This window comes from Echeneis naucrates, chromosome 19 (genome assembly GCF_900963305.1).
Source record: "Echeneis naucrates chromosome 19, fEcheNa1.1, whole genome shotgun sequence".
NCBI lineage: Eukaryota > Metazoa > Chordata > Actinopteri > Carangiformes > Echeneidae > Echeneis > Echeneis naucrates.
The window spans coordinates 13,855,971-13,868,433 of NC_042529.1; the positions used below are offsets into that span (position 1 = coordinate 13,855,971).

Consider the following 12,463-nt stretch of genomic DNA (forward strand, 5'->3'; position numbering starts at 1 on the left):
GTAAAATCAACAATTTTATATAAAAAAAAAAAAAAAAAAAGAAGGTCATTTTATTGTGACATCACTGTAACTTAGGAAGGAGTTATGTCTAGGCTGGTGTTTTCGGTTATCTGTTGCAACACAGCTAGAGGTACTGTAATGACAAAGACGAGCTTAGTTTTACAGTATGGTTTTATGTTAATTATACACAGGTGCTAGATGAATGTTGCTGGCAAATATGACAAATATTACATTTAATCAATTCATCCATGAGAGTCTGAAAGCCCCTCTGATGTATCTTTATCAGTAGCAGCCCCTGCATGTTGGATATTTAGTCTACAGACCATCCATCAGAACAAAGCCTTTCCCTGTGCATTTTATGAACTCCTCTCTGTTGTCATGTCAAAATGTAACAAGCTGACATTTGTTTTTATTCCGGTGCAGAGGTGTTTATTTGTAAGTGCAAGGGCCACAGTTTTAGCTTTAAAAATGTTGTCCCCATATTGCTCATAAGTCGGGGCTGAATGAAAGTGAAGTTAGTTTTGCTTTATGAGTCTTGAGCCCTGAGCAGCAGCAGAAAAGAGGTTCTACTTTGTCACTGAAGACAAGTGAGGAAATGGCTTCACACGTCTTCATGCATGCATATGGATATCTATTAGAGGACAAAGCACTTTGTGTGTGTGTGGATGAAGGAGAGAAGAGAGAGAGAGGTGAAGAAAAGTGAGACAGACTTAGTCAGGGAGTCAGCGATCCAGGCTGAAATATCAGGCTTTCTGTGTGTGTGTGTGTGTGTGTGTGTGTGTGTGTGTGTGTGTGTGTCTGTGTCTGTGTGTGGTTCCAGGTCGGGTCTCTGTCATTGCAGCAGCACATTCACACACATTCAGCAGGGATGAGGGAGAGAGAGGAGCTGAGCAGAGCCATAGAGCAGAGTGACCGGCTCCTGTCCAGGGTTCAGGAGCTGGAGGAGCAGAACTCTCAGCTCCACAAGGAGAAGAATGAGGTGTCCTCTAGATGCCAAGCTGTAAGTCTGCTCCTCTTTGCTTCTCCTTCTCTCAGTTTTTCCCCTTTGAACAAATCTTTCCTCTTTAGTTTCTCTCACTTGATACTTTAGAGCTCACATGATTTGTGAACATGTCTGAGTTTCTGCTCGATAAGGGATTTTGAACGTGGTCATTATACCAACCCTGGTTAGATGAAATTAAGTGGATAATGATACCCTAGCAGAGGGAGAGAGAGATGCAGACACCATGGCAGTTTCTGTGTACATCCCGCTTGTTTTAATGTTGCGGTTTTTTACTGCTGTGTTGACCATTTTGCAGCTGATCGTTTTATTGAGAGAGCAAGTCGAGTGTGTTTTTAACTCGCCTGCTGTCACGGTGTTGTGAGCCACTGTGCTGTGTCCTGGCCTGAGGCGTGCTCTGTGACTGGTTGGTTTACTGCAAAGATGACCATGTGTGTGGTGCACCCCCTTCTGCAGAGAGGAGGTGTTTCCACTAGTGAAAAATACAAATGGGCAGTCTTGTTTAAAAGTATACAAATTTCTGCACTACCCGATTTTTGCTATAGAACTCAACAGCAGACCAGTTATAGTTCTACTGTTTCACAGTCACAGCTCTCATGAACTACTGACAAGATGCTGGAAAAGCTTTGGTTAATTCACTGTGCACTTCAGACCAATGTGACCAGCTTTTAGCAGCTTCAGAGCGAAAGTCTTCCTCTGGAAGTGGTGGAGACAAACACAAAGCTCAAAGAAGAGTGCATATTATGCAATGGTGGTCCCTGTCTGCTAGAGTCAATGCAACTTCATGAGGTGATAATACAACCACCCCCCATTACTACCTCCATCCTTTCTCCTCTCAAACCCAACAGGTTGAGACCTATATGAATAAAAGTAAAATGAGTAGAATTAAAAAAAAAAAAAAAAAACTACAATGTCTAGCTGTTTTAATTTAATTTCAGAAGATTTAAAAAAATGAACTACAAATTTGTCAAAGTTTTATAAACTTATTTATTACTAGAACTGGGCTGCAGGTTTAGTGGCTCATGAAATTCTGTATTTTGGTGTAGACTTATGCCTTTTGGAAATGTAGAGGTTAGGTAGAACTTTGTTTGTCCCAAGAGAGGTGATGAGTTATACAGCAGTAGTAACTCAGGATCAAAAAATAAGCAAAAGGTGTTTTGTCGTATAGTAAGTGCTTTTGGTTTGATAGGAATAATTATGTTTGCCTCATTTTCCACAAGTGCAAGCATGAGAGAGCATGTTTTCCTGGAGGCAGAGGCTCTAGAATGAGAATGTGGAGCAGCACTGGTGTTGCCAGTGTTTGTGGAAAACACTGTAGGATGGCCCATGGGATTTGGTCATTACTGGCTCTGAGTGTCTTAGCAGACTGTTCAGACGACTTCCATGGAACACATCATAAACCAGCTCAAGGAGTTCAATTCCAGCTCTCATCACTCCTCATTTTCCTACTGCCTGGATGTGACAATTTCATGTGCCACGACTGTTCTTTATCTATGGTCAACTTTCAATACAGCAATCATCAGCAGGTGCTTTCTGCACATTCATGTCTTCTGGACAGCAACGATCATCCCTGAATCACTGCCTGTTCCTGATCTAAGTTACTGGAGAAAGTGGGTTACTGTGGCTTTTGATCTGTTTTTCCTCTGACCCACATTCTTCAATTTGAATAGAAGTAAAATATTTAGTCTATAATCCTTCGTTCTCTTTTTATTACCCTTATACAGACAAAAATAACTTTTTTATTGAAATCACCAGGTGTTCTGTTGCTCCAACTGCGTCCATTCTTCTGCTTCTGCTTAGATTAGTGGACCATAAACAATGAAGTTAATCTGTGGAGGAGACAGATCAGGCAGCATAATTCATACCTTGAAGCCCTTCTGATTTGACTGCAGTTGGAAATGTGACCCCCATGTCAGAGCTATTCAGTGCTGCTGCTTGCAGGACATTTTCCAGTTTTCCAGGGGAAGTTGGTCCAGTTCCTCATTATCCTCATTGTTTGGTGAGGCTGTACGGATATCTCACACATCTGCCATCAGGGTTTACACTTCAATCTTAGCTTCATTCTGAGATTTGGGAGTGTGTGTGTGTGTGTATATATGTGTGAGAGTGCATGTAGAGTGAAAAATGTGTAGTTTCCTTGAACCACAATCATCTAATGTGTCACTATGCTCACTGTAGCATCAGCTGTAACTGACAGGTGATCAACAGTTCATCCTTGGAGGGCCATGAATACCTGTATCAAACAACATGAAAATCTGTTCAATAGCCATTGAGACACTAAAAAACAAAAAAGGTAAACTTAATGGTGGCTTTAAAGGAACCGTTTTTGGCCAGTCGATCAGAAGATACTGGGATAATGAGAAGTCTGAACTGCTGTAGACGGATCAAGTTAATCAAAGGCACTGTCAATATGAAATAGCAATAGCAAATAAACTACAATTTAAAAAAATTTTTGTTAATTTCTTTTTTTACTAAAAATGTCCGAATCATCAAAAACACCAGGACTCATTCCCTGGGAACCATGAACCATAGCAATTCCTAGTAGTCGTTGAGATATTCCAGTGGTCTGCGGAGGAGAACTGACCAACCAGAACAGCCATCCACAGCCATGCCACTAACAGCGTACCAGTGCCATCAAGAGAAAAAACACCAGGGGAAAAATATGTGACAATACCAGCCAGTCTGAATGATTAACCACTTATATTCAGGAGCGCAGCACAAAAACGGCCATAAAAACAAACAATAAAACCAAATGAGGAATTTGAGGATGACCACTGAAAGTAAAAAAAAATTCTTTGCTTTCACTGTTGTTCCAACCATCTTCCGTACAAATGGATATAAACAGTGAAAAGTCCACTGATTACCGCTCAATTGCTGTTAATGGGAAATAAATGTGCAGCGTTCCTGGTAGAGCTATGCAGATGCCCCAGTTCTGCATCTGGAAAAACTTTCAGTTTGGACTGGCTCTGAAGTTTCTGGGGCCCAAGGCAAACTGTGGGACAAAAGACTGGCAGGGAGAGACAAATGAGGGTGGAGAGGGGAGGAGAGTGATGGGTGAAGAGAGGGTAGGCAATGGAGGATTGACTTAATGCTCACAGGAAAAGGTAAGGAAGCAAATGCATATATGAACTAATTGGTGAGGAGAGATAAACTGCAAGCAAGCCACTGACAGCTTCTTACTGGGCTTCTATTCACTGAAATTGTCATATTCTCTCTTCTGCTGCGCTGTCAGTTTTGGTTTTTTCTCTGTTATTGAAAAACATTCCCTGTGGAGCTTACATTTAGAAAGGACAGAAGCATATTGAACACTCGCGGCAGCCTTTCCAGCTCAATAACTACCAGATTGAATGGTAGATCATTTTCTATATATAAGTAAGACAGAATAATCGGATGATTAGTCATCCCTGTATTCCCATCACGAGGTGGCCATTTTTGTTGTAAACTGAAATGTCCCAACAATCATTTGATACAGAATCAATAGTACGTTTTTATCCTGCACCTTCAACAAAACAAAGTTGTGGTTTTTCCGGTGTTTGGTTTATGATCAAGTACAGTCAGAGCTTACAAAGATGTGCCACTACAACCACAATCTTTGACTACCAAAGTCTAATCAGTTTTGTCCTTGAGTTGGAGTTCTGTGAAGCATTACTGACAGATTGTTTCCATAAGAGTGGGACAGACAGAGGGACATCCCGAAAACCTGTTAAACATCAGTTTATTAACATCTTCATCACCGTTAGATATCAAAGAGACAGAGCTCATTGGTGAAATGGCAGGGTTTTCCTTTTGACTCTGTAATCTCTATTAAATGAATTAAGATCATTTGAATGACTGAATAAGACTTAGAAACAGCAGTGTTAACAGGAAAATGCCTGACCCCTCCCATTGTTCTTGGTTTGTTGCATCTGAGTTGGTATGAAGAAAATCTGGTATGTGTTTTGATTAACTGTATATCTCATTCACTGGCAGCCTTCTGGTCAGATATGAACGTGTTGGTGTTGGACATGACGTGGTGTCTGGAGAGGCAGCCTGGGCGAGCTCAGTGTCTCTGACATCTCCATGTCAAGTGGGAGTTACAGAAAGAGGTCTCTCTGTGCTGCCTCTCCGCACAAGAACCCAGACCGCATTGTCAAAATAAAACAATGTGAGTTCTCAGAAATCCTTTGTTTTCATGTGTTTTTGGTGGCTGGATGTCCTCCATAGTTCAGTGGCATTGGCACAGTGCTTATCCATGGTCGTATAACTGTGGGCACTTTTGGGCCATTTTAAAGCTAGTGTTATTCTAACTTTATGTAATTTAGAAAGGTTGCATTTCCAAGTTCTGGTGAGACCCGGTGTTGCTGTTCAGTTGGTCTCCTAGAAATGGCGCTGGCTTGATGTAGATTTTAGGCTTTGGCCAAGATATGATCATATGTGAAGATTGAATATGGCACCATTTGGCCAATCATTTGCAATATTTTTCACATATATATGCTCTAAATATATTTGTTTATTTTTTTGATTAATTTCATTAATTTTTTTTTTAAGATATATTATCATCTATATGTTTGGACAGTCTATCCCCATGCAACAGTTGTTTAGGGACAGCACTGGTTATACCTTAAAGGTAAAATACAGGTGCTGGACTGGAATTTTGGACATCACCCAAGCCTAGTAGATAATCATGTTTGACAAAATGACAGATTAAAAACAATTAAAGTGTATTTATCTTGAAGGTCAGGAATTTTAAAGGCCAAGTATATGAGTTTTAGACACTGTGGAGCTATGCATGTCATTAAAATGTAATCTTGATCTTCTTCTTTCGCTAATAGTGGATCTTCATTGTATCATTTCTACATGATTTCTTACTGGCCAATTCACAGTCATTTGGCTTGGCAATGCTACAGCTCTAACCTTTTTTTATACACTATTTATACACTTGTATCAACATTTTGCAGATCTTTAAACTACTTCTTAAGGTCTCAGGGGATGAAGGTTACTTTGGCTTGGTCACCCATTGGCTTGAAAACATGAGTTTGCCATTTGACTATTGGCTATCTTGGTTTTTTTGAAACCAGTAAAAACCATATTTGGAGAAGGAGGTGGAGCTGAAGAGGATTTAGGACTGGATCTGATCTGCTCTGTAGTCACACAGAAGCCACATTCTAATGCATCCACTGATTATGCTCTATTTTAGTCTTAGTGGGACCATCGATTAATGTGAAGTGACTTTTTGAAACCATTGGAATGATAACCCTGATGTTCCCTGATGAGAATCCAGGTTTAAGGTTTTTCAGAGTTCAGAATTGACTTTTATACTCTACACTGTTAATCTCAGTTAATCTCATTAAGTCAAAGATACTACATGATTTTTTATGAATTCTTGCATGTTTTGCAGATTAAATAATACATTATTAAATGCCCATCCTATTTTAGTAATCATCCCATCTTACAACACCATCTGATGTTAACTGTAGATTTGGTACATTTCTGGTCTATGTGTGTCTTCATTCAAGAGGAACACTTGAATCTATAGTACAATATGCCTCGTTGTTCTTGCCAAGATGAATGCCGTGGCATTGTGGGGGACCATGTGCATGTGGGCGGTTTATGTCAATTATAATGCGAGGAGAAAAGGCATTTTTGACTCTGGAATAGTGCCCTTGTTTTTTTGTCCTTTTGTGGTGTCGTTTTGATGGCTATGCTGAAAGCTGCATTTCTGTGGCAGAGCAACACAACATCACAGGCTTTTCTCCTGACCTGACATTCTACACCAACCACCAGCCCTGTGGGACACCTTTGGATCCCCCTGATAATCTGGACAGCCACCTGTTCCTGGGGAGGAGACAAGCAGAGAGGAGAGAAGAAGGGAGAGGTGGTTATTGCAGAAAAGTGTGGACTGAGCTGTGGTTACCTGCACGGGATTAGCAGAAGCAGACTTCAGTCTGGTTGGAGGCACGTATGCAGGCATGTTTGGATTTCAGTACAATACCAGCACACCCTAAAATGAAAGGATGAATGGGTGATTGAGAGGACAGAAAGAGAAAGAGAGAGAGGGAACAAAAAGCAGAGACTCACAGAAAAAAAGGCAAAGAAAGAGCAGAGCTGAAGATGTGAGACGATGTGAGACTGATCCTCCTTCTGAAGCCCACCTGGAGCAACCAGCCAACCAGCTGTGCAGCAAACGAAAGCAGAGAAAAAGAAGTGATTAAACCGCTTCACACGGTCATAGCAGGCGGGCAAGTTGCTGCATTTCCACACAGGTGAAGTTTCCACAGTAAGACAGTGAACAGACTGAAGGACACATCAACATGATATCTTTGAGACATCAACAGCACTGCTGCTCTGTGTCTGATAACTGCGAGGAGGCCAGTGGGAACCAGGTAGATTTTGGACCAGAACCAGAACCTGAAGACCTGGACTGGGATAGTTATAGCACCACACTGGAACACAGATTAGCAGCTGTGGGTAACTCCTGTTGGTTTTAATATATTGGTATCGTATGTGTGGCTGATGGGGGGAAAAAGAGGGCAAAGATCTCTGTTCAGAGCGGGAGTAGTTCAGATTTTTTTTCATGTTGAAGTTGATTTTTCCTTTTTCTTTTTTTAAACATTAATAGTTGTAGGGTAACAGTTTGTGGGAACATGGTAACTAATGTTCTGTCTTATTGTCAAACACGAACAATGTCAACATGTGTCAAATGTTTAACATGTAAGCTGGCGTGTGATGATCTGCATTCTGCAAATGGCCTCGTCAAATGGTCTGTGTGAGGCCCTGTGGAGACGACCACAGTAAAAAAAAGTCAAAATCTATTCATCAAGAGCAAAAAAAAATAGATCAGCTTAATCAAAGTTTTCTTGAAGCAAATCCCAATGGCCGTTTTTAACATGTGGGTTATTATTACAGTTTAACAGCATACAGGACGACTAACAGCTAGGACAACACAATATTCAGATAAGACCACTATACAGGGTGCTACATTCACTTGCTTTGAGGAAAAAAAAAATAAATCCAAACAACTTCATTCCTTTTTTCACTAACATCTTTTCTTCCAGTGAATTTAGAATGCTAACAAGCCAGCCAAATCCTGTCCAAATAGCCCTTTTACACATCAACTTTATACGGAAACTTTTACGTCACAACTGTGATACTAAGACTTTTACGTAACAACTGTGACACTCAGACTTTTACGTCACAACTGTGACATTAAGACTTTTACACTACAACCTCTACACAACGATTTTTGACAACTTTTACACAAAATAATTTACTCTACGACTTTCCACTACAACCATTACGCTAAGACATTTTTAATTAGACTTTTTCACTAAGACTTTAACACTACCTCTTTTGCACAAAAACATTTACGCAAAGACTCTTAACACTTGTGACAGATGTCAGACTTTAGATTTCTACACCCTACTTCGCTATATTTCGTATGCCGTGTCAGTCTCTGGTTATAATGTAAGGGCAATCTCTATTCATCTCTGCGCCTGAACACACTACTGTTCAGACACACAGATCACAGATCTACTGATCTGCTGTTGTGCTGCTCTCCCTTGACATTCATGCAGAGACTATGATAAGTGCAGCACCAATCTTTGCGGACCTACACATAAACATACCTGTGTGTACAGACCTGAATTTGCTTATACATGCTACTGAAGCTGTCATTTATCCCCTCTTCCACTTACTCGCTCTGTCCTCACTGGGGGAAAGTGTTAAAGGTGCAAACAGCTCAGCATAAAACAGAAAACTGCCAGTTTCAAAAAGCCACGGAGCAAACTCAAATCCAAGTACTTTTATGGAAATAAATGCAGATGGAAATGTGGTTGCCTGATCATTTCACAGATGCCCAGATATTTGGGTATGCTATTAGCTTGTTCCAAATGCCTTGCCCATGATGACTGGTCCATAAGTAACACTAACAACGGGAGCAGGCGCTCATTCAGGTCCTTTCCCTCCTGTTATGGATGGCTGTTGACTGGGTGATCTGGTTTTTGGTAGAGCTTGCTTATCAGGTTAGCACTGTACGTCACTGTGTTCAGCTCTGCTATATTAAGACAAATGCAGACTAATAAAGACAAAGTTTCTTCTGACTTGGGGAAGATAAGTGTGATCTCAGGCAGAACCTGTGGTAAGATACCCTTTTTGTATCAGTTCATTATCTTTGCTTCAGTTTCTTTCATAAAACGAATCCCTTTACGTTAATATTTTTTTCACTAATCTGTCACTAACTCTCTTTATTCCTGTCCTTACTTGACTCCTTTCCTTTCTCTTCTCTGAAAATGAATAATACTTTTATAGAATGTGGAAAATTTTAGATGTAATGTATCTTGATGATTGTTTATGGAGTGATAGAAGTGTAAGACACACTAGATTTGTCGTACATTTATTAGGATTCAAGACTTGACACATCAAAGTGTTACAGCAATTAAAAGGAATAACTATTCATAATTTATCCACAATCAGTAGTGCACATGCAGTGCTGTAAGTAACCAAGTCCTGTTTGCTGACCTCCAGGAGCAGGAGAGTGCCCAGGCCTCTGAGCAGCGTTGCATCCAGCTGGAGAAGGTGCAGCGCGAGCTGGAGCGGCAGCTTTCGGGTCTGTCAGACCGCCTGGACGAGGAGGAGGCCTGCTCGGCCCAGCTGGTACTGCACAGGGACAGGCTGGACGCTGAGTGCAGCAGCCTCAGGCGACACCTGGATGATCTTGAGAATGCCCTGGCTGCAGCTGACAAGGAGAAACAGGTAGGCCATTTGGGATCTCCACTACAGGACAGACCTCCGGTTCTGATGAGGCCTTGTTACTCTCATGGCTGTCAGTCTGTAAGTTCGACAGTCAATTTAAGGACACAAATGAAAATTGCAAGTAGATACTGATGATGGAGGTTGTTCTTTGATTCTTCATGTTTTGGATTTTGTGAGGGGCAGCTGTTGAAGCTTTGTGGCAACAGGCAAAGCACCTCAGGTTCCAACAACAGAAAGAAAGAAAGGAAAACAGGAGATGTTGGGGGCAGAATATGAAAGTAAGGAATGGTTGAGGTGTGGTCCTGCCTTTAAAAAAGTTGCTATGAGTTTCAATAAGTCAGTGTTAAACTTCGTCTTTGGCATCTCCAGGTTCCACATCTCTCTGTGCATACTGTCTGGTCTTGTCCTCTTTGCACTGTCATATGACCCACATAAATTTTTTTTTTTTGTTTGTTTTTTTTCCACACTATTTAAGCTTAAGGTGGACTGAAAGCATCCTCATCTAATGACAGAAAGGGATGTTGGGTAGATGATTCTATGGTGGTTTTACTAAATGTTACTGCCGTCATTCAGAAACAGAATGGTTCAAGTGGTAAAAAAAACCCCAAACACATTACATGTTGAAGGATGAAGTACTGTCTCCTCTGTGTAAATGGTAACAAAGTAGAGCCGCTGACATCTCCACTATAACCCCTCACCTAACCCATTTATCTGTCTCACTGGGGTGTATTAAGGGATTAAGATGTTATCTCAGCCGAGGAATGTCTGAGGAATGTACTGTACTCTCTGTATAGGAAGGTGGAAAAAAGAATTTTTACTGGAGCAGTTTGTTGTTCTCTGGTTAATTTGATGAGGATCATGAGGAGAACAACTTGATCCTGTAGTTTTATGAAGATTTTCTCAGCTGATTGGTCTCCCAGTGGTGAAGATACTGTATGAGAACAAGAACAGGCCTGTCTGAAAGTAAAGGTAACAGGGCTTTGGGGAAAAAAAAAAAAAAAAAAAACCCAGTCTAATATTTGTAGTTGTGCTCTCATAACAGTCATTGAGACTGGACATGATGTGTTTGATGTGAAGGAACAAACGCTCATCTGTCCGTTTTGCAGTTTATTGTGAGCTAACAAAGCTCCAACAGATTCTCAACTATTACACACGTCTGGCATGTCAACCTACAACAGCAGTAGCAAATTCCTCATGCTAATGTAAAATTGTGGTGTCAATGAGAAGGACGTAAGTGGCTGAAAAGTCAGAGCCTGCAAATATTCACAAGCTTTCATTACTGCCTAATAATAACTACAAGAAGAAAAATACATCTGTAAGTGCTGATAAATGTAAAAAAAAAAGCAAAAAAAAAAAACTTATTTACATGTTGGCATTGAGATTGACAATATGTATCATCCAATGACTTCTCTTTCTCTGTTTCTCCAGTCAACAGACAGTGAGGTGAGGAGGTTGTCTGAGCAGCTTCTTCAGAAAGACGAGCTGGTGCACAAACTCCAGAAGGAGAAAGACCATCTGTTGGACCTCAGCCAGGTGAGAGCGCAGGGAGTTTTGTAACAGGGCGCGGTCAGATATGGCCTTACTGTATTGCCATAGTGCTATAGGGCCAGGTAAGCAATATAATGTTGCACGGCTTTGGGGAGATAATATGAAGCAAGTGCCCACCCTGCCATGTTTTATTTTTAAATGTATCTCTCCTTGTAGATTCAGTTTCAAACTCATTTCTCTTTACGTTTTCATGAGCTTTCATCTCATAATTCAGAAAATTTTGAGAAACCGTTTTAATTTGAAAACTCTTGGGTTGTGTTGTGTCTGGACAGAGACAAACTGAGACAATGATGTAGACACACCCGGTCACACACTGCTGAATCTTATCAACCCCCGAATACCAGTGGGGAAGCTTATAACATAAAAATTTTGTTAATAAATCAAATGAGTCCGATTCCTTCAGCCTACCACCAGAAAAGTAAATCTGAAACTGCAACTCAAACTGGATCAAAGTCAATATTGTGCTTTTGTCTGATAACTACAACCCTGTCAGATGAACAGAGAGGATAAGCCATCACTAAAATTTGACCCAAACCCAAAAACATTTGTTTGGTTGGACTTAATTGAAATCATACTTTTTGAATAACTATTGTGATATAAACTTTAATTACAACTACATACACATATGCAGTAAACATTCAATGTTTCAGGTTTTACTTTTTTGGCATTTTGCAAGAAAATGATCTGATAAAAATTTATCAGCTTGTCTCCTTCAGTGACCTTACATTAATTTAAAGCAGTTTTTACTCCCATCTACACCCCACTGACTCATCTCCCTCAAAATAGTGGACACTCGTGGCCTTCTTACTTGATTTTCCTCCTGATTTCAAACATGTGCTGGCCAGGCTCTGGCATGTTGAAAATATTTTAGTTGTCATCACATAGCTTCAGTATGTAACTTCAAAGTTCCAGACTAACCACAGATGAAGACCATGACATGTGGCTGAAAACTCAAAGTTAGGAATGAGCTGTGGTTGTCTTCTGTACTGTACACCACAGGGACAGTGATGATAAAGATTTACGTTAGGCTCAGTGTAAGCTATACAGACTGTACTCAAACAGCATGTCAGCTTGTCTTATTTGTGATTGTATATTAGTCAACAAAGATAGCTCACTTTTCACCGAGACTGAAAAACAAGTTGAAGAAATCAGCCATAAACCATAAAGGAAAAAAACATAAGGCTG

The 12,463-nt window shown here is 40.5% G+C and overlaps 1 protein-coding gene across 7 annotated transcripts in view; it reads left to right on the forward strand.

Annotated features, from left to right (window-relative positions):
- Positions 1–12,463, forward strand: part of LOC115060098 (myosin-16) — a 44,853-nt gene that overhangs the window by 6,019 nt on the left and 26,371 nt on the right. For 4 of the 7 annotated variants that reach the window (XM_029527927.1, XM_029527926.1, XM_029527928.1 and 1 more), the window contains 3 exons: positions 821–1,000; positions 9,503–9,730; positions 11,159–11,263. In XM_029527927.1, coding sequence (XP_029383787.1) covers positions 821–1,000; positions 9,503–9,730; positions 11,159–11,263 — 513 coding nt within the window. Of the gene's footprint in view, positions 1–820; positions 1,001–7,255; positions 7,444–9,502; positions 9,731–11,158; positions 11,264–12,463 lie in introns of those variants that run through there. The other 3 variants (XM_029527930.1, XM_029527932.1, XM_029527931.1) reach the window with 2 other exon arrangements.